The sequence below is a fragment of the Triticum urartu genome, chromosome 1 (assembly GCF_003073215.2).
Source record: "Triticum urartu cultivar G1812 chromosome 1, Tu2.1, whole genome shotgun sequence".
Lineage (NCBI taxonomy): Eukaryota > Viridiplantae > Streptophyta > Magnoliopsida > Poales > Poaceae > Triticum > Triticum urartu.
In genome coordinates, this window is record NC_053022.1 from 48,652,437 (window position 1) to 48,674,420 (window position 21,984).

The 21,984-nt window shown below is 46.9% G+C and overlaps 2 protein-coding genes across 3 annotated transcripts; both read right to left on the reverse strand.

Moving 5' to 3' along the window:
• Positions 1–6,332: 6,332 nt before the first annotated feature.
• Positions 6,333–7,077, reverse strand: LOC125553885. Its single transcript, XM_048717569.1, has one exon. The coding sequence runs from the start codon at positions 6,946–6,948 to the stop codon at positions 6,493–6,495; it is 456 nt and encodes a 151-aa protein (XP_048573526.1). The 5' UTR covers positions 6,949–7,077; the 3' UTR covers positions 6,333–6,492.
• Positions 7,078–12,036: 4,959 nt separating this feature from the next.
• On the reverse strand, positions 12,037–17,283 carry LOC125546095. 2 transcript variants are annotated; one of them, XM_048710241.1, is made up of 5 exons: positions 16,217–17,283; positions 14,872–15,336; positions 13,695–14,723; positions 13,355–13,508; positions 12,037–13,254 (listed from the first exon to the last, which is right to left on the reverse strand). In XM_048710241.1, the coding sequence occupies exons 1-5, from the start codon at positions 17,210–17,212 to the stop codon at positions 12,275–12,277; spliced, it is 3,624 nt and encodes a 1,207-aa protein (XP_048566198.1). In that variant the 5' UTR covers positions 17,213–17,283; the 3' UTR covers positions 12,037–12,274. The 2 variants fall into 2 exon arrangements, with proteins under 2 accessions (XP_048566198.1, XP_048566204.1); XM_048710247.1 differs by having other exon boundaries at positions 12,037–13,242; positions 16,217–17,282.
• Between the last annotated feature and the right edge of the window lie 4,701 nt (positions 17,284–21,984).

Consider the following 21,984-nt stretch of genomic DNA (forward strand, 5'->3'; position numbering starts at 1 on the left):
GATATGTTTCTTTTTTATGAAGGTGACGAGGAGCTCGTCGTAAAGGGTTACGTTGATGCTAGCTTCGACACAGATACAGATGACTCTAAGTCACAAACCAGATAAGTATTTATATTGAATGGTGGAGCTGTCAGTTGGTGCAGTTCTAAGAAGAGCATCGTGGCGGGATCTATATGTGAAGCGGAGTACATAGCTGCTTTGGAAGCAACGCATGAAGGAGTCTGGATGAAGGAGTTCATATCCGATCTAGGTGTGATACCCAGTGCATCGGGTCCAATGACAATTTTTTGTGACAACACTGGAGCAATTGCTTTAGCAAAGGAGTCCAGGTTTCACAAGAGAACCAAACACAACAAGCGACGCTTCAACTCCATTCGTGAAAAAGTCAAAGGATGGAGACATAGAAATTTGTAAAGTACATACGGATCTGAATGCGGCAGACCCGTTGACTAAACCTCTTCCATGGGAAAAACATGATCAACACTTAGACTCTATGGGTGTTAGATTCATTACTATGTAATCTAGATTATTGACTCTAGTGCAAGTGGGAGATAGTTGGAAATATGCCCTAGAGGCAATAATAAAGTGGTTATTATCATATTTCCTTAATCATGATAAGGTTTATTATTCATGCTATAATTGTATTGATCAGAAACTTAAATACATGTGTGAATACATAAAAAAATACCAAGTCCCTAGTAAGCCTACTAGACTACCTCGTTGATCAAAAGATGGTTAAGGTTTTCTGACCATAGACATGAGTTGTCGTTTGATAACGGGATCACGTCATTAGGAGAATGATATGATGGACAAGACTCATCCGTTAGCATAGCATATGATCGTTCAGTTTATTGCAACTGCTTTCTTAATGTCAAATATATATTTCTTCGACCATGAGATCATGCAACTCTCGGACGCCGGAGGAATGCCTTGTGTGTATCAAACGTCACTTCGTAACTGCGTGATCATAAAGGTGCTATACAGGTATCTTCGAAGGTGTTTGTTGAGTTGACATGGATCGAGATTGGGATTTGTCACTCCGTATGATGGAGAGGTATCTCTGGGCCCTCTCGGTAATACAACAACACAAGAAGCTTGCAACCAAAATGACTAATGAGTTAGTTACAAGATGGTGTATTACGGAACGAGTAAAGAGACTTGCCGGTAATGAGATTGAACTAGATATGGAGATACCGACAATCGAATCTCGGGTAAGTAACATATCGACGGACAAAGTGAATTATGTATGTTTTCATAAAGGTTTGGCCGACAAAGATCCTAACAGAATATGTAGGAACCAATATGAGCATCCAGGTCCCGCTATTGGTTATTGACCAGAGAGCATCTCGGTCATGTCTACATATTTCTCAAACCCATAGGGTCCGCACGCTTAACGTTCGATGACGATTTTATATGAGTTATGTGATTTGGTGACCGAATGTCGTTTGCAGTCCCGGATGAGATCACAGACATGACGAGGAGCTCCGGAATGGTCCGAAGGTAAGATTGATATATAGGATGATAGTATTCGGTCTTCGAAAGAGTTTCGAAATACACAGGATAATTATCAGATCAACGGAAGGGGTTCCGAAAGGTCACGGGGGTTGTCGGGCCTAACGGGCCAAAAGGAGGGAGCACACCAGCCCACAAGGGGGCCGATGCGCCCACCTCCTGGTCGTTGGCCCTAGGAAAGGAAAGGGGAGGGGCTAGCCCCCTCCCGTCTTTCTTCTCACAAGGAAGAAGAAAGGAGAGGCGCCCTAGGGGCCGTCGACCCCCTTTCCTTCCCCCGCGTGCCAAGTAAGGAAGGGGGCGCACCTTGGCAGGCGCCCAAGGGCAGCCGTCGGTCCCCTTGGGGCGCGCCCTAGACTGCCTCCCCTCCCCCTCCACCTATATATATGAGAGGAGGGGAGGGGCGCCATACACCACGAATCCCCAGGCCGTGTGGCCGCGCCCCCTCTCCCTCTAGTTCCTCCTCCGCTCTAAATCTGTTGTGCTTGGCGAAGCCCTGCGGAAACCGTTTCACCACCACTGTCACCACGCCATCGTGCTGCCGGAACTCATCTACTACTTCGCCCCTCTTGCTGGATCATGAAGACGAGGATGTCATCGAGGTGAACGTGTGCTGAACTCGGACGTGCTGTACATTCGGTGCTTGATCGGAACGGATCGCGAAGGTGTACGACTACATCAACCGTGTTGATAAACGCTTCCATTTAGCGATCTACATGGGTATGTAGATGCTCTCCCCCTCTCATAGGTATGCATCTTCATGGATAGATCTTGCGTGTGCGTAGAATTTTTTTGTTTTCAATGCAACATTCCCCAACACTATCAAATTCAATCATATTCAACCACATCAAACATCAATGAACAATTCAAAAAAAATATGAACATGACTAGGGTTCATCTACTAGATGAAATAGGGTTCTATCATATTCAACCATATCAAACATCATATTACTCCTAACTAAACAAACTTAAAACAAGAAAAATCAAAATCTACTTGATGAAATAGGGTTCATCTTGTGTCGAATAATGCATCGAATCAAAAGGTTTTTCACTAAAACGAATTGGAGGGATTGAGAGAGCTTACTTTTCTCGTTTCGGAATCATCTCGATCCGCGAAAATGGTGGAGAAACAAAGAAGATTGGAGGGGGGAATGGAGGGGATGAGAGAGGCGCCTCCCTCTTTGTTCTTGCGGCCGCGCATGGGAGAAGATGGGGTCTCCGGTGGTAGGGTTGCACAACCACCGCCAGGGTCCACGACGGTAGGGTGGATGGCAGGAGACGACTGCCATTTACTCGGGATGACGTGGATGAGTGGGCTACCGCCTAGAATTTGGGCGGTAGCCTGTATAACCCTACCGCCAGCGTCGTCGGCGGTAGGAAAAAGGGTCAAATCACAAAACATTTTTAAACCGGGGTCAGATCCGGCTAAACTTTGCGCAAATGGTCAAAACACCAAAATCGGCTCCCGTAATCACCCGTATGTCATGCGCCTGCAACTTGTCAAGCCGGTGACGAGGCTTAGCGGTTGGCACGTCGTGCACCGTAGGTACTATTTCCTCGTCTTCGGCAGCATGCTGGCACTGACACACCCCTTTGCCTCTCGTGTGTGTATATATCTGATATGAAAAAAAAAGTAATTGTGAAAAGTCAAAGAATTATATAAAACTTTTTGAGGAACAAAATTGTCCTTCTTGTACTCGTATAAATAGATTCACCAAGGATTTACTTTCATGGCATTCTAGGTTGACAATAACAAGTTATTATTCACACTTTTTGTCCAGGGAATTTTGTTTGTTTTGCCCTGATTTCGACGGGAGCTTTCTCTTGGTGAAACTTTATATATGAATACAACATAAGGTCAAGTTTTTTTAAAAAAAAGTTTCAGTTTTTTAACTTTCTTCTGGACTTACTATTTTTTTTTCATATCAGGTGCATATACACCCGAGAGCCAAAGGGTATTTCCCATACCGGCATGCCCTACTTGTCAAAACAAACTGTGGAGTTAAGATTTTGAAAAAAAAAAGTAACAAGCCATGAAGGACTAGTTTCTAGTAGATACCAATAGGTGCTAAACTAGAAATTATGGCAGCCGAGTAAATGCCAGTTACCACCCAGGAAACATTGTCATCAAGGATGAAAAGGATCAAACAGTACTGCTAGTAAGGCCGGTGAGATTCGGTCAAGTATATAAAAAGTTAACCATGCACATGTACACCCTGCAATAGTACAATCACTGTTGGGCTGTAGAGGGTGCTGGGACAGGTCAAATATATGTGTGGGGCTTTGTATTGGACATGACTATGCAACATGCCCACATGCATTATCCAAATAGTTTCTATCTGACACCTCAAAATACTTAAAACTGGAAAATTATTTATGGAAATTCTCTTGGAGCAAAGTTTGACCGCTGTGCTTAATATTTTTTGAAATTTTGATTATGCTGATAATGACACCCTGATCTATTTACTGCGACCAACAAATTAAGCTACTCCCTCCGTTTCTTTTTAGTCTGCATATAAGTTTGTTCAAAGTCAAACAAAAAATCAAGATTCACAATATGAAATCAATATTGTTAGATGCATCATGTAATTAATTTTCATACCATATATCTTTAGTATTGTAGACGTTGGTATTTTTTTCTACAAAGTTGGTCAAACTTTATAAAATTTCACTTTGATCAAATCTTATATGCAGACTAAAAAGAAACGGAGGGAGTACTAAATTGCCGCATTCGTGCTAAGTTTATGTGAAATTAGTCATCCTATATTCTCGCAAATAATAGTAGGGCATGAGATTATCAGCTAAAACAAGGTCAACTGTGCAACATAGGATTCTGATTTCTTTGCACCTCCATCTTTTTTTTTACATGACCTCCATCTAGTTTGTATCCTGAACAGTGCCGGAGCTATAAAAGAAAGGCCCTTCACAAAAAAGTAGGAGTATCTCTTTTCAGGGTGAGGTTATGTGCTGCCCACTGCGAGTTCCACCAAGAGCACCTATTAGGCTGGCTTAGTAACCGTGCGCCATCTGACATCATTTTTGTTTTTCGTCCTTTCTTCCGTTTTTATTCACCTTTTTGTTTTTTCCTTTCCTTAAATTTTATTTTATATTTCAAAGTATTCTCTACAAAAGTATATACAGTACAAAAAATGTCCTTGGAAATTATCCAAAAAATATATATATATATACATTACAAAAATTATTTAAATAATTTAAAAAAATGTTAATCATTCATTTTAAAATGTTAAAATATGCATAGAAAAATGTTAATCATGTACACAGAAAATGTTTGTCAGATTTATAAATGCCACACGTTTGAAAAAGTGTGCATGACATTTAAAAAATTTATACAATGTACGAAAAATTGTCCTAATAAGAGAAGTATCTTTCATACAATCATAAAAATGTACGTTATATTTTAAATAATGTCCACAAGTTTCGAAAAATGTTTTTGTCACATTTAAAGAAAAAGTGTATACAATGTAAAAAAATGATTGCGTAATGCGAAAAAATGTTTCATACAGTTCAAAAAGTGTATGTGACATTCAAAGAAAAACTGCAGCAATTAAAAATATGCTCATGATATTAAGAAACTGTTTGTAGAATGCAAAAAAAAATTCCCGCAGGTTCAAAAAATGTTTATTTCCAATAAAAACTGTAGGTGACATTTTAAAAAATATTCACGTGTTTCCAAAAAAATCCATGGAAATTTCAAAGTGTTTATAGAATGTAAAAAAACATAATCGTGTAGTTTCAAAAAAATATTTATGCCATTAAAAACATGTTTCACGTATGCGCTAAAAATGTATATTGTGCAATGAGAAAAATTAGACATGTATTTGAAAAACAAAACCAATTAAAATTGACAAAATGATCAAAGAAAACAAAGGAAAAGCTAAAAGTATAACGGGGAATTAAAAATCGAAGAAAACCGTTGTAGAAAAACAATGGAAAAAAGAAAAACCTAGGAAAATCAGTGAACAAACGAAGAAAAAATTAAAACGAGAAAAAGGGAAGAAAACCGAAGCACAGCGAGCGACCTAGGTTTTTGCGCATGACAAACCCTAATGAGCCCGCCCGATTCGCTCGCCCGTAGGCGATTCCTATTATATTTCTGCCGACACATAGCCCACGCGCTCTTTTAAGGGTGCGACTAGATGGCCGGCCCAATTTGCTGCCGCGGATTTGCTTAAAAAATAACCACCCACGGATTAGGTATTTCTTGGCCTTTTCCCGTTTTGTGCGTTTCTGGTTTTTCTATATTTTTATTTTTTATTTGTCTGGTTTTTCTGTTTTATATTTTGTTTGTTTTCCCTTTTCATATTATATTTTTATTATACTATAATATTTTTATTTTTCCTTTGTGATTTTTTCAACACTTTTTAAATTTGACTAAAATTTTTAAAGATGTTTTAATACTTTTAAAAATATCCAAACACTTTTTTTTATTGTATGGACATATTAAAATAAAGTGAACATTTCACAGTTATGCAGAATTATTTTTTCAAAATGCGCGTTTTTCTTCAAATTACGTGAACACTTTTCAAATTGAGTGGTTTTTAAAAACATTGCATGAAGATTTTCCGAAATGCATGGTTATTATTTTTAAATAGGCAAGCCGTTTCCAAAATTTGTGAAGATTTATAGAAATGCACGAAAATATACATAAAAGTTTTAATTTACCTAATTCATTTTTTTAAAGATAAAAGTGAAACAAAGATTACTAGAAGAATGCAGGAAAAAAAGAAAGGAACTAACTTGCAGATCGTACTACAACAGATTACGTGTCAGAGTACCCGGAAACTATGAAACGGTCACAAATGTCTCAAACACACGTGAAAATATGAATATTGCGTCCCAAAAGAAAAAAATAAAGAATATTTGCACCTTACTCCTTGAAAAATTAGGCGAGTGCCAAAGCAAATGACATCTATATCTATGTACAATACATGAGTGGCCTGGCATATGCATTATGTCGTACCATCAGACGAGGTTTTGCAAGAGGTGCACAAGAGCATCCGTGTAGTTCTCCGCGAGCTTCACCAGCGTGCCGGCCACCGCATCGGCCGCGCCCTCCAGCGCCTCCGTCAGCGCTTTGGCCGCCTCCTCGCTGCCGTCCCGTGCTGCCTCCATGAGCTCCACAACCGTAGACGCGGCGAACTCCACCGTGCCGGCCACCGCGCTCCAGAGCGACTCGAGAAACGCCGAGACGACGGCCACCGCCACGTCCCAAACTAGGCCGAAGACGAACTCGACCGCCGCTTCGAGCACGCCCTTGGTCGCGTTGAGCGCCGCGTCTGCCGCCTGCCCCGGCAGCCTGACCAGGTCGACGGCGGCGACGGCGAGGAGGGCGAGGCCCCGGAAGAGCACTAGGGCGGCGAGCTCCAGGCAGGAGCCCAGAAGCCACAGAGCTAGTCTTACGAGCACGACGAGTGCCATGCATGCACTTACTAGTGGCACAAACAAATGTGGAGTGTCCCAAGTTTGGATTATTTGGTGGCCCTATGATGAGTACAATTTTTGTGTTGCTTGGAGTGCATGCCATGCAAGGAGAGGCGTCCAGGATGGGTGTTCCGTTCCTTGTAAGGTTTTCTTTGAGAGCTTGGGTAGCCTTTTTATGAGGTGATGAGGTGGTGCCAACTCGTTGCTTCTAAGGTTTACTATGATCGTTGCTTGAATTTCGGTGCTTGAATTTCCATTTTCATGCGGTGCATGTGGTATAAGCTTTGAAAATCCCCAAAACTCCATAAACATGTGTGCTCTCACACATCGTTTTATTTAAACAGAGGCAAAAACTTTTGGAACATGATTGATCTCGAATACTTTGCACGGCAATGCTCCACATGAAGCCTCGTTATTTACCGTGGCAAGAATAGTTGAGTGCAAAGAGTAGACATTGCAAAAAAATAAAATAAAAAATCCATGCGTTACTCCCGTTCCAGATTTGCCAGGAGATGAGCATTTGCAACGACATCAACGCTTTTATCCGATGGCCATGGTGTGGCGCGGACGATCACCTTTAGCTAGAAGTTTGCAAGTTGGCCCAATCCTCCAAAGATGCGTACTCAAGGCGAAGCCAATATCACACCAAATACAGATTGAGAACCGGCAACAAAACATGAGGTGTGCAGCAGGCTCCGACACCCTATTGCACAACTTCAATAGCCCACAGTTTGGCAAACTCTGGCTATGAAGGCGGTTAGCTGTACAACTTTTATTTTGAAAGATTAGTCACACGAAGAACTTGACTTTTGGGGACGAACAATTGTTCCAAACTGCTGATTTCATGACTGTCGGAGTGAGCCCCTCAAACTGGGCCTTGTACACAGATTTCTATGAGCAGGAGCCCGAGGCAATGAGCTTCCATAGTATGGCATCCGGGCGACCGGGACTTCATTATTTAGGTGTACCTCATTAAGAAGATCCCAAAGGGAGAAAAACTCCATGATGTGCTTCACATCCAATCTTGCTGATATGTCAATCTTGTTGATCCATTCATCTCCCATAAGAGCCTCAATGATGTTTTGTTCTTAAGCTTGGACTAATTAAAAATTGAGGGAGCTATCTCTTTAGGCTTCCCCATTAAGTCATGGCACATGTCAAAATTTTGTCAACTTCCCGTCTCTAATTGTGATGGTAGTGCACTTGTAGAAATGATCCATGTCGACCATATCACACAGGGTTCCCATGCCAACCCACACCTTGGTCGGTTTTGTCTGTTCAAGCCACAACCACCTAAGATGGAGGGCCCTCACAATTTTTTTAATGCCAAGGATCCCCAACTCCCCCAAGTTTGTTGGGTGGCAAACAAGATCCATTTGACTTTGCATTGCCCTCTCGAATCCTTGTACGAACCAACCATAGAAAAGGCCTTAGAAGATTGATAATGGCTTTGGTCGTTCCCTTAGGGCATCTCCAGCCGTTCGGCCCCCCAGGGCGCCTAAATAGAGCGGTCTGGGGGCATGCCGGCGCTAGTTCGGCCCCTGGGGGCGACCTAGCTCCCAGTCACGCCCCCAAGCGCCGGCCCCAGGATGCGGGAAATTTGAACTAGGTCGTTCCCGCTCATAAAAGACACCACAAATCCGGCGATCGGACGTAGTCTGGCGTTACAAAAAACAGAGCGCCGCACGCCGTAAGTTCGCGTGTGCAACGAGTCACTCGGCGGGGTTGGCTCCAGGCGTTGGCGGAGTCGGCGTGCGCGGGCTCGGCGGTGTCGGAGCTGCTTCGGTGCTGGGCTGTGTCGGCGCGGCTTCGGTACTGCTGGGCGGCGATGTAGAGGCGTCGTTCGGGCTTGGCGTTCTTGTGGCCATGGGCGCGGGAGCTAGCGTCGTCGGCGTCATCGGCGTTGTCGTCTGCATCTGGTTTAGGATGAGGCCGCGCTCCGCCATGTACCACGCCCTGAGCTGCTCGTCGTTGCTCTGGAGCATGTCCGTCCCGCCCATCAGAAAAGCCATGTGGGTGTTCCTCTTCTTCGCGGCGACGTTCTTCCGGAGGAGGTCGACGTTGGTCCGGAGCAGGTCGAGCTTGATGGCGCTGTTCGTCATCAGCGACGACCACCGCGCCTCGGTCTTCTCTTCACGTAGGACGGCCCGGGCCTGGGCGTCGGCGAGGCAATGCTCGATGGACTCCTGCACTCGCGCGGTTGCCGCGTCGGCGTTTTTCCCCTTCTTTGCCAATTTGTGGCCGTCCGGCCGCCCCTCTGACGCGCCCGGAGTCGTCGCGTCCGGCTTGTATGTCTCCTTGGCCTTGTCGAGGGTACGTCGGACTTCCGCCCACTTCTCACACTTGTCAATGCGCTTGTAGACGTGGAGGTACTTGAAGTCGGCGTCGAGGTTGTCGCGCCGATACATGGTGAACATGCGCAGCAACTGCGCGGAGGAACAAACAGTTGGCGGGCGGCGGGCGTAGACGACGAAGAGATGCGGGCGAACGGTGTGCGTACCTGATCCTCAACGCTGGCGCCGCTCTCCGGGCGAGCCGCGACCTCCTCCATGATTCCATGTCATTTGTTGCATGCCCCCTGGATACGCCCCCAATGGTTCACCATCGCCTTGGAGCCGCGCTGCATGTAGACGCCTTTGAAGTAGGGGTCGACGAGCTTCCGCTTGTCGAACTCGGCCTTGATGCGGTCCCAGTACGTCTCGAAGCTCTGGTTCGTGCCGGTGGTCGGGTCGAGGCAGACAACTTTCCATGCTTCGGCGAGGCATTCCTCCTCCTTGGACGTCCACTTGATGCGCGGTTCGCCTGGCCTAGCCGCCCGCTTCTTCTTCTGGCGCCCCTTCGTCGGATCAGGAGCCGGCTCCTCCTCCTCCTCCTCCTCCTCGGGTTCCTGCGCTTCGTGCGCGTCCTCGCCGTAGACGTAGCCGAGCTCGGCCTCCATGTCGCCGCTGAGATCCACTACCTCGTCCTGGGTGGCGAACCCGGGAGACGCGGCGGCCGCGGTCGATCCTGTCGCGATGATGTCGTCCATGTCGGCTCCTGTGTCGTCGGTGTCGCCGAGGTGCGAGAAGGGCAACGGTCCACGGCGGAGATGGGGCGTCGGTGTGGACGCGTAGGCGGGCGGCGAGTAGTTGTACGGAGGGTACTGCACGCCGACGAAGGCGGGCGAGGGTGTGCGCGTCGCGGGGTGGCCATGGGGGAAGGTCATGTTTGGGTTGAACCCACCGTGCGCGTCGCCGTCGGCGTAGCCGGGCGACGACGATCCCCATGGAGATCCGACGCCTTGTTGTCCCCAGGGCGCGTACTGGGCGTGGCTGACGACGGGTGGATTCATCATCCCCGCATGGTCGACCGATGAGCCGCGCGCGCCGTGTTGTCGCGGGCCTTCTTGACGACGGCCCTGTTCCGCCGGTCGGCGGTGACTGCGTCGCGTCGCTGAACTTCCACCCTCCACTCGGCGTTCGACATGCCCGGTGGCTTCAATGGCGGCGCCCTCGGCTTCCTCTGCTTCGGCTGGGCCACGGTGCCAGTCGTGGTTGCCGCCGCGCGCGGCATGGCATACTTCTTCGACGGCATGGCGGCGACTGGAAGGCGAGCGGGAGGGGGTTTGGCGGGAGAAAGGGAGGGAATGGCGGGAGGAAGGCGAGCGAGCGGGAGGGATACGAGGGAAAAGCGTCAAGAAACGGCGGGAAAAGGCCCTCGGGTCGCCGCCAGGGCGGACCCACGCGCCTTTTTCGCTTGTGCCGGCTCCCCAAGCGCCCCAGGGCGCCGGGTTCGGCCCGGGTCCGCCGGCACCAGTTTTGGCCCGAGCCGGCGAAAAACGGGTTTCTGGGGGCACGACTGGGCCGTTTTTTTGGCGTCGGCGCGGCAAAAACGCCTGGGGAGGGCCTGTTGGGGACGCGGCTGGAGATGCTCTTAGAAAGGACGAGCATAGTTAGGTGGTAAAATATCGCCCAATGAGGATGGATTCCACAAGAGTGCAACACCTGATAACTACTCCCTCCGTTCCATAATATAAGAGTGTTTTTTACACTAATGTAGTGTCAAAAATGTTTTTATATTATGGGACGGAGAAAGTATAAAATACTTCATCAACCACCCAATAAACTTCTTCGCAATTTTTTCAATGACGAAATGAAAGTACACTCCATGCAACCTGTAAATCATAAGCAGTAGCCCCGGGTATCGCATCGGAAAGGTTGTAGTTATAGCTGGTAACAACTCCATGATCATAGGAAGATCAATGTCCACACATCGAATAAACACAACTAAACTTTTGTGCAAAGTGGTCTCAGGGCTCGTGGCCACACCGAAGCTTCTCAATAAAGTTGCATGGTTATCAATGTATTGCTTAATCGGCACAACAAAAACGACCACATTTCAACATACAAGGAAGCATGAAAGCAAGGTCCCCTTAGTCGATGGTGTTTCGCAAAGTACCCGAACAACTGTGCAATAATGTACATCGATTCGATTTGTATAACAGTGGGACATGATCTCAAGTTATCAAATGGACAAAGAGGTTGCCGTTTAACCCAGGTTTGGGTCCTTGCAATGCAATTAAGAACCCTAATCCTGCTTGTCTGAAATTATATCGGTAATATATCAGCAAGTACAATATAATGGTCCAACGACTTTGAGGCGGAGTCGCTGGGTTTAAGGTGGTTGGTCTAGATGGGATGTCTTAGATCCAATCTAATGTAGGCTAAGACTAGGGTTCGATTCCATTGTATTGGCGCTTGAAGTAGAAGCTGCCCCTCTTCCTTTGGTCTCGAGGCTTATTTATGAGTAGAGTAATGCTAGACACATGGAGAGAAGGATTACATGATTCACAGACTATGCAAACATGGGAGCTTGGGATTGGAGAAGGGGGAGGATGGGCCCCATCCGCCTGAAAATCAAGGGGGAGATAGATTAGTTAGAGAGAAAAGTTCGTAGCAACTCCGTAATAATCCGTGCGTCTAGGATTATTGCTTATTTATAGCTGGTGTTGGCCCGCCAGGTTCCTTCCTGTTTTGATCCTTGATAATCTCTAAGTGCAAGAAATTATCATAGCACTTTTCAAAGATGGAGGAGGTGAACTGAGGCTAAGTGAAAGGATAGCTGGGTCTCGAATAAAGAAACCAACTGCCATATATGTACACAGAAATTCTCTCAGAAACACCGATTTCTAAGTGGCACTCCCTCCGTTCGGAATTACTTGTCGCAGAAATGAATGTATCTAGATGTATTTTAGTTCTAGATACATCCATATCCAAGGCAAGTAATTCCGAACGGAGGGAGTACATACGTGCTTGCCAGGTCAACTAACTTCTCACGGTATCAGTCAGCTCGTCTGACTGCATGCATCATAGGGGAGGACTGAGGATATCAATACTTTTGCACTCTCCAGCTGCTGCCTTGAACATTCATCGTCAACTCTGCCATCCTCCTTGCAATGCCTGTCGATCTCAAAGAAGCTCTCGCGCAAAGAATCACGAGTGAGCTGCAGGTTCTGAGAGGCTGACGAGCTGCTGCTGCTGCTCCCAAGCAGCTTGTCACAAACAAAGCGTGCCAAGCCTAAGACGATGCCATGCTCCGCTCTCTGCAGCGCCAACTGGAGGTTGGAAAGCAAAATGCCACCCACAGAATCCAGGATTTTAGGGCTTCCTTTCCTCAGCAGGGTCACCATCGTTTCTGCTAGCTTTCTGGACGACGGCGACTCCTCGTGCTCGTTCCCCTGCTCACTCTGATCATCCTCCCTGGGTTCCTCAGCCTCAAACAGCTCGTTTTTGGCCAGAGCAGCAACCCACAGTGGTAAGTCGGAGTCACCCAAGTTGCACGTCTTGTTAGCCATCTCACTTTCTGGCCCGATCAACCAGCGGCATCCAAGGCCCAATATCAGGACTGGCAGCCACTGTTTTACGACTGAAACTAATGTGAGAGCAAATCTCGGGCCTGCAAATGATTCGACAGCAGGTACAAGATCAAGAAGATTATTGGCAAGGAGGAAGGCCTCCTCTGGGGGACTCGACGACTCGGTTGAGCTTGCTAGCACCAAATGAAGCAGCTTGGCTGCGTAAGTGAAGGAGCTTCGTGTAAGGATCAGTATGTCTTTCAGATCGTCCCCATTGAAAGATGAGCCCTCACTGTGCCTTTTCATGGCTGATACTGCATATTTTGTGTAAGATGATGCAAATCCCACACATCTTACTTTACTCTCATTGACCAGCTTGATGGTTGTCGTATCGACAATGAACTTAAGAATTGAAGTGCCAAGCATAATCACATTTATTGTGCCTTCTGCTGGACTTCCTGTACAAAATGCTATCAGAACATCAGATAATCGGTTGAGTTGACGAATAAACGATTCAATTTAAAGAGGGTTACCACATAACAAGTTTGTATGGGTTTGGTGTGGCCGTACCTTCAGGGGTGACATGCTGCTGATGTTCATGTTCTGCAGATTTCTTATTCTTGTTCAATGTTGACGTTGAGTCAGTGGAAACAGTAACAGATCCATTTACAAATCTGTCATAGCATCTCAGCAGATGGTCCAGTGACTGGTTGACAACTGTCGACTGACACAAGATGAAAGTTACAATTAGACTGGCAAAATATTAGATACACATAGATCTATGGAAAGCTATCTAAGATAACAGTAGTGCAATCAACGAATCATGGTTTTGTTCCTATTGATGCCTACCAGATAAGTACGGTTTATCAACAAGATAATAGGTGTGGTGGCACTGTGCGAATGGACTCACCTCAGAGCAGCTCATGTCTGTTTGATCAACATCCTGAAGAGCACTATATGTAGCCAAACTCAAATAAGCAAACACTGGAGAGAGGTCTAGAGATTCAAAATGTAGGCATTGCTCAATGTACACTTGAGAAATGACCTTCAGAGAAGAAAATGCAATTTCTGCATAAGAATGCAGAAAAGCAGCTCTCATTTCCTCTGCTTTTAGTATTTCATTGAGCTGCCATGCTGCTCCCCCTACAGCAGTAAGTTCTTCATTACTCAGGATTACTGATGTGGATGACCTATTTCCATCCACATCGTCATATCTTGCTGGTGTTTTCTTAAGCGACTTCCCTTTCTTCCTCTTTGTAGATGCCACAGGGCACGATGGAGGTTCAAGTCCATGCATCCCAGAAAAATAAGAGGCTTTAGATTGCAAAATATTAGTCAATTCTTCAAACATTTCATCAGAACGGCCACTCAAATGTACTAGCTTATGTGCTGCCAGCAATGCTTCTTGACATTCTTCCTGCTTGGAAGTCACAGCAGCATTCACAATTATGTTCATGCATTCGATATGTAACACACATAGATCAGGTGATATCGCTGGCACCATGCTGAGAAGAGCAGCCTGGGCACCACCAGAAACTGCAGTTTTAAAGAGCAGCTTCAGTTTAGCATTTGTAAAGTACTCTCTCAAAGCAACCAAACTAGAGCCTTCATCAGATAAGCTTTTTATTAGTTTGGCGGAAGCAATAACAAGACCATCAGTCTGCGCTGAGTTCAATCCTGATGGTGACAATGCCAGAGTAATAGAGACTTTGATAAACTCAACAAGAGACCGCGGGGATGATCCTTCAGACAGAGCAAATTCACAGAACCTTGCCCCAGCTGCCGGTGATCTCTTTATGAGTGCAATGCAGCGAGCACATGCTTCTTTCAAAGGCAACTTAGATGGAAAGTAAGAAGGGATGAGAAGCTCTGTGATTTTTTTAGCAACACGGGGATGATCATCCGCAAGTGAAGATAATAGAGTACCCAAACCAACAACCTGAACAGAAAAGTGTGTATTAAAATCCTACCCAGAAATATCCAAATATACACTGGCCTATGTGCTCAAATTGAAAATTCTGTAAATGCAAAGGTCAGTTGGGCTACAGTGTAAACCAAGATATGCATGCGATAACTATGTACCGTACCTTATTGTACTGGAAAGATCGAAGATCACGAATAGCTAACAGGAGATCTACAGCAGCAGCTCTGACAGATAAAGCAGGATCAGAAACCATATCGCTTAATCTTGGAAGTAGCACTTTCAGTATGTCATGACTTTGTGGATTGTCAAGCAAGTATATCAGACCATTCAGTGTTGATAGACGAACTTCGTTGCAAGAATCTTTGGACATGTCATCAACAATTTTACTCAATTTTTTTGAAATGGTTGGCGATGGAATAACTTCCCAAAACTGGTTAAGAATACGGCAAATTCCTTCAACTGTGACTGCCCGTATTTCTGGGCAGTCATCCATGAGAAGTTTGTCTAGAAGGAAGAACTGCTTCTCTAACAGAGGATCATTGACATCCTTTGTCACATCTGGGTCTTCAAGGGGAAATAAATCCAGTAGAAGATGTAAAGCATTACGGCGAACATTAGAGTTTGCAACCTGTCACAAAGTAGACGCTTGATATAACCATAAGAATGTCTAAACTTAAATGCTCTTATATTAATAGTTATCTAAATGCTCTTATATTAGTTTACAGAGGGAGTACATGTTAAAAGTGAAACGGGAGAAGTGATTACAACTTCCTGAGTACAAACTAAACTTGAAGTAATCCATTGAATTTAGTAAACTTGGCCAATGTTCTAATAAGATGACAGGTTGTAATGTTTCTCTCATACGTAGAGCACCAACAGTGATGACCAGCTATGCAGCTTTTGGAGTGTGGATGAGTTATTTGAAGGCAACAGTATACATGATATTCTACCTATATAGAGTCAGATACTGTTAAGTATGCATTAATGTTTCTCTCATACTGTTAGCTAGAGTATCACAGTACTGACAAATTTCATTTTGTCAAAAAACCTGATCATTGTGTAGACTCTCCCTTGTGAGAAGATTAACAAGCTAACATGAGATACAAACACTAAGAGGCTAAGATATCATGTTATAAAGTTGTGTGAAATTGTGGATGTTTTTCAAGTTTACAGTCATGTGAGTTAAACCTTTTTGTTTATTTGTTTGTTATGTCAGCAAGTACTTTGAAGCTCTGCTAACACTACTAGGACCAGGCATTTTAGTATAGCCCACTGCCTGACTCTTGACATTCTTGCACCTTTCCTAAGCGAACCATTGTAATTGTAGTATTATAATTCATCACCAAATCACTTGAATTGTGATTTCATCAACAGCAGAGCAAGCATTTTTCAAGTGATTATTAGTATTATACATACTCGCTTCCCTCAGGTACCAATTCGAGTTTGTATCAACACTAGCCACATATAGTTCCACCACCCATCAGAGAAGAGCAAGACAATGCACGCACCTGCAATGACCGGAACAGCACAGGCTCGGACAGCCTGAAGACCAACTTCTCAACTCCAGCCACTGCCTTCTGCTCGACGAACGCCCAAAGTATCCTCCTGGCAGCCTTGGCCACCTCCTTGTCAGCGGCATGGACAGCTGCCTCGACCATCCCCTGCAGAAACCCTTCCCCAATCTCCCCTCTGACCCACCCTCCGTCCTTCCACGCTCTGAACACCACCTCGCCGTAGGCGACCACGGCCGCCCGCCTCCCTCGCATCATCCCCACCTGGGCCCTTATGAACTCCAGCCCCTCCCTGGCGAGCCCCTCGCTGACCCCGAGCACCAGCGCGAGGAGCTTCCTCCCTTCCTCGGCCTTGAGGAAGTGGGGGGACACGAAGCAGCGCAGCAGGAGCACCTTGAAGTCCGAGATGCTCTCGTCGGTGTAGTCGAGCAGGTGCAGCGCCTCGCGGAGGGCGAAGAGGCGGCGGAGGAGCGGCCTGGCGTTGGAGCCGGAGGTGAGCGCCTGGGAGAAGAGGTACGGCAGGGTCTGGGCGACGAGCGCGTCGCGCCCCGGGGCCCCGGCGCGCCAGGCGAGCTCGAAGCAGGAGGCGGCGAGCGCGGCGACGGGCGGGTCCTCGGTGGCGAGGAGCGCCAGGCGGTCGTGGAGCAGCGCGAGCGGGCGGAGGAGGTCGTCCCATCGCGGCGGGTGGGAGGGGGGGGTGAGGAGGAGGTGGAGGAGGACGGCGGCGGCGGCGCGGGGAGAGACGGCGCCGGGGTCCGGGTCGGGGGAGAGGGCTTGGGCTAGGGTTTGCGGGAGGGAGAGGAGGACCGGGTGGGAGTCGGGGAGGGAGTGGACGGTGTGCTTGAGGTGGGGAGGGGTCTTGAGAGCTGCGGCGGCGGTGGGAGTGGGGAGGAGGGTGGCGGCCAGGGCGAGGAGGTCGGCGGAAGAGGAGGGGGCTGACCCGTCGGCGGCGGCGGCTGGGGTGGTGCGGCGGCGGCGGCGCACGGGCGGCATTGCGGATGTGGGGTGAGATCTTCTGTTGGGGTTTGAAATGGGACGGAGGGAGGTCGACGGATTTGGGGAAATTTTGGGAGGGAGAGAGCCACATCCACGTAGGCGGCGAAAGAGAGCGCAAACCAAAAGATTTGGGGTTAGATTACCACGTCTAAGTTTGGTGGGTTTGATCAATTTAGTAGGGTGTTTGATTTAAGTCTTATCTTAGGTAAGATGTTTTTTGTCACACTCAGAAAATATAGTAAGATTTTCTTGGACTTGCCAATTGGTGTCTTCTAATTTATTGAACTAACCTTAGGCAAGTAGCTCACTTACAACCGTTTTGGCCCTCACAAAGTGATGGAACCAGCATTTTCGAAGGATCTAACAGGACGGTGACACTAGCTACTTGGGGTAAGTTTGTTGTGAGCATCGGCGGCGAGCAAGAAGGCGAGCATTTTTTCAACCACTTTTGCTATCACTATAGTCTGTTTTGGTTGCAAGCATCGGCGGCGAGCGTCGATGTCAAGTACACGGCGACAACTGTCGACGGTGAGCACGACGACAATTATCGACGGCGAGGGCAAACAGGGGATGTCGGAGCACGCGAGGGGCGGCCGCCATGTGCGCGTGTATTTTCTCTGATCTCGTCGCGGTGGGAAGAAAGCGATGAGAAGGGAGGTGGCCGGCTGAAATTTAAGGTGGCAGGCCAAAATTTGGGCCGGCCAGCGCGTACCATTGGCTGGCGGGTGCATCCATGCGAGTTGAAGTATGCATTGAGTGTTGTGTGGTACATTCTGTATGTTTATATGCATGTCTTAGAGGAACCCACCCCCACCTTCAGGGTACCACCCAACCATGGAGTCCGACATCTCAGGTGGAGATTCTCTCTCTTGCTCAATATGCGTACTAAGAAAAATTAGGGCGTGTTTGGATTACAGCAAAAACTTACCATATCAATATTTTGGCTCGCCCATAGGATTTGGTTGCCGTTTGGACTATTGCCAGGAAATTGGCGCGCCAACCTCAGACGGCGTATGCATATGTAAATTTGGCCTAACACGTTGGCGAGACGATGGCCCGGAAAAGCTCGACCAAAAAATTGGCGTCGCGTTTTGTCCCCCTGTCTCAATGGGTCAGCTAGGTACTTTTTTTTATTACTCGCCGCTGGTGCTCACAATAAAATTACCCGAAGTAGCTAGTGTCACTGTCCCAAGAAATTGGTGTGCCAACCACAGACGGCATGCGCATATGTAAATTTGGCCTAACACGTTGACGAGACGATGACGGCTACAATCCAAACGATGCTAGTTTACCAAAATTTTGGTTATGCTCTTGCATTGATCATACCAAATTTTTGGTGTGGCTAGATGGGGCTCAAACCAAACAACCCCTACAGCTTCTCGCAGAGTGCTTTGAGCTTCGGTGGGCTCGATGGGCGAGCATCTCGCATGACATCCTACGCTCCGTACTTTGTCGGCTCCCTTGCTCCCCTCCGAAATAGGCTTTCGCCAATCGGCTCCCTTGCTCGCGATCGCACGAGCCTTTGCTCCATCTACCGCTCGTGACTGGACTCCGCTCGCCATCAGCGCCCGTCCCCATCACTCCTGCTTCTCTTCCTCTTCAAGTCCGTCTTCGTTAGCTTCACCCCGTTCAAGTCCATGACTGCCAGCCGCCACATCCTTCTTCCCAACGCCATGTTGGCCGGCCGAGAAAGTCCTTGTGTGGGGCTCCGTTGATGGTTGGCTCGCGGTGTCGCACCCAATGCATATGCGAATACTACCTTTCGAATGGGTACTTCCTATTGAATATCTTCCCCCAGTGCATAATCAGGAATGGTTATTTACCAAGGTGGTCGTGTTTGCTTCACGACTCCGGCTCCAAGTGCATTCTTGCTGCAATTGCTCGCCACAGCCTTGCTCTTTGGTACTGGCGGCCTGGGAGGGGATTCATGACACTTTTTAATAGGTCCTGCATGTAAGTGACTGGTTGTGAGTTCTTTTACCTGGGCAAAGTGGGATTGTGGACCGGGTGGTCAACAGTATCAAACCTGGTCCACGGGGTCAAAACCAGGGTCAAGGTTGAATATTGCACAGTTTTGATAGTTTCAGGGTTGAAATTTGGATGGTTTTGAAGTTTTGGGTTGTTTCCTAGACTTAGTGACAACTAGAGGTTGTAATATGGACTTCTCTCCATCTTGATTTTGTACGGTTTGTGTTCTCGTAGGACCGACTTTTTGAATCTATTGAGTTTTTATCGGTGTGGCGTGTTGTTTTTTCTTGGTTTAACCTTTTTGTGGAAATGGAATCCTTACTTGGTGATATGGTGAACAAACTTTTTGTTGTTTTTTCTTGGTTTAATTTTTTGTGGAATTGGAATCCTTCAATCTTTAATGTTGTTTCATGAGCACTAAATTTTGTTTCCTCCTCTCACAATGTTTTGTTCCATTAGAAGTCATGAATTGTTCCATATGTATGAAGGAAATATGCCCTAGAGGCAATAATAAAGTTATTATTTATTTCCTTATAATCATGATAAATGTTTATTATTCATCCTAGAATTGTATTAACCGGAAACATAATACATGTGTGAATACATAGACAAACAAAGTGTCACTAGTATGCCTCTACTTGACTAGCTCGTTAATCAAAGATGGTTATGTTTCCTAACCATGAACAATAAGTTGTTATTTGATTAACGAGGTCACATCATTAGTTGAATGATCTGATTGACATGACCCATTCCATTAGCTTAGCACCCGATCGTTTAGTATGTTGCTATTGCTTTCTTCATGACTTATACATGTTCCTATAACTATGAGATTATGCAACTCCCGTTTACCGGAGGAACACTTTGGGTACTACCAAACGTCACAACGTAACTGGGTGATTATAAAGGAGTACTACAGGTGTCTCCAATGGTACATGTTGGGTTGGCGTATTTCGAGATTAGGTCTTGTCACTCCGATTGTCGGAGAGGTATCTCTGGGCCCTCTCGGTAATGCACATCATATAAGCCTTGCAAGCATTACAACTAATATGGTAGTTGTGAGATGATGTATTACGGAACGAGTAAAGAGACTTGCCGGTAACGAGATTGAACTAGGTATTGGATACCGACGATCGAATCTCGGGCAAGTAACATACCGATGACAAAGGGAACAACGTATGTTGTTATGCGGTCTGACCGATAAAGATCTTCGTAGAATATGTAGGAGCCAATATGGGCATCCAGGTCTCTCTATTGGTTATTGACCGGAGACGTGTCTCGATCATGTCTACATTGTTCTCGAACCGTAGGGTCCGCACGCTTAACGTTACGATGACAGTTATTATGAGTTTATGCATTTTGATGTACCGAAGGTTGTTCGGAGTCCCGGATGTGATCACGGACATGACGAGGAGTCTCGAAATGGTCGAGATGTAAAGATTGATATATTGGAAGCCTATGTTTGGACATCGGAAGTGTTCCGGGTGAAATCGGGATTTTACCGGATTACCGGGAGGTTACCGGAACCCCCCGGGAGCCATATGGGCCTTAGTGGGCCTTAGTGGAAAGGTGAAAGGGCTGCCCATAAGGGCTGCGCGCCTCCCCCCCTCCCCTAGTCCTATTAGGACTAGGAGAGGTGGCTGGCCACCCCTCTCCCTCTTTCCCCCTTGGGAATCCTAGTTGGAATAGGATTGGGGGGGGGGGAGTCCTACTCCCGGTAGGAGTAGGACTCCTCCTACGCCCTCCTCCTGGCCGGCGCACCTCTCCCCCTTGGCTCCTTTATATACGGAGGCAGGGGGCACCTCTAGACACACAAGTTGATCATTGAGATTGTTCCTTAGCCGTGTGCGGTGCCCCCTGCCACCATATTCCACCTCGATCATATCGTTGTAGTGCTTAGGCGAAGCCCTGCGTCGGTAGAACATCAAGATCGTCACCACACCGTCGTGCTGACGGAACTCCTCCCCGAAGCTTTGCTGGATCGGAGCCCGGGGATCGTCATCGAGCTGTACGTGTGCTAAGAACTCGGAGGTGCCGGAGTAACGGTGCTTGGATCGGTCGGATCGGGAAGAAGACATACGACTACTTCCTCTACGTTGTGTCAACGCTTCTGTTGCGATCTACAAGGGTACGTAGATCATACTCTCCCCTCGTTGCTATGCATCACCATGATTTTGCGTGTGCGTAGGAAATTTTTTGAAATTACTACGTTCCCCAACAGTGGCATCCGAGCCTAGGTTATTTATGTTGATGTTATATGCACGAGTAGATCCCGATGAAGGGTTCAGCCTGCCGAGAGATCCCGATGGAATAGGTCACACGAGTAGTGCATAGGGTTTCTGTGAAAATCGCCGCGAGACTAAATTGTGGCTAACTCATCCTTGGATGTTGTATGAGTACCTTCAAAAACTTTACAAGTATATGGATGTATGGGCTATAGGTCAGATATCCCCGAGTCAGAGCAGTAGATGGACAAACTGTGTTGCACTCATTCACGATACCACCCATTCCCATTCCCGTTCCCATTCCCATTCCCAAGCAAAGTTGCATACTATATGTATCCGAGAAATTGGCTATACTGCAAAAAACCTACTAGTGATAGCGAGAGATGGCAAGCTAGCTACTCCACTGTTGGCCGCAGGAGATACTAGCAAAAGCCCAGCATTTACCTATATATGTGCGCCGATGAAGTGTCAATTGGGTGGCACAAGCGTAATCACACCGGAGAGAATCTAAAAGTCGTACCAAATAGTAGATGGATAGAGGCCAAGAACAACCAACTTAAATCCTGCCCCCTCTTGATT

Excerpts from the sequence above, each read along its gene's own strand:
- LOC125553885 (XM_048717569.1), bottom strand. The coding sequence starts at position 6,948 with ATGGCACTCGTCGTGCTCGTAAGACTAGCTCTGTGGCTTCTGGGCTCC.
- LOC125546095 (XM_048710241.1), bottom strand. The coding sequence starts at position 17,212 with ATGCCGCCCGTGCGCCGCCGCCGCCGCACCACCCCAGCCGCCGCCGCC. Across the intron at positions 14,724-14,871 it reads GATCTTTCCAGTACAATAAG|GTTGTTGGTTTGGGTACTCT; the intron begins GTACGGTACATA and ends TTTTCTGTTCAG. Across the intron at positions 13,255-13,354 it reads GCAGCATGTCACCCCTGAAG|CATTTTGTACAGGAAGTCCA; the intron begins GTACGGCCACAC and ends ATGTTCTGATAG.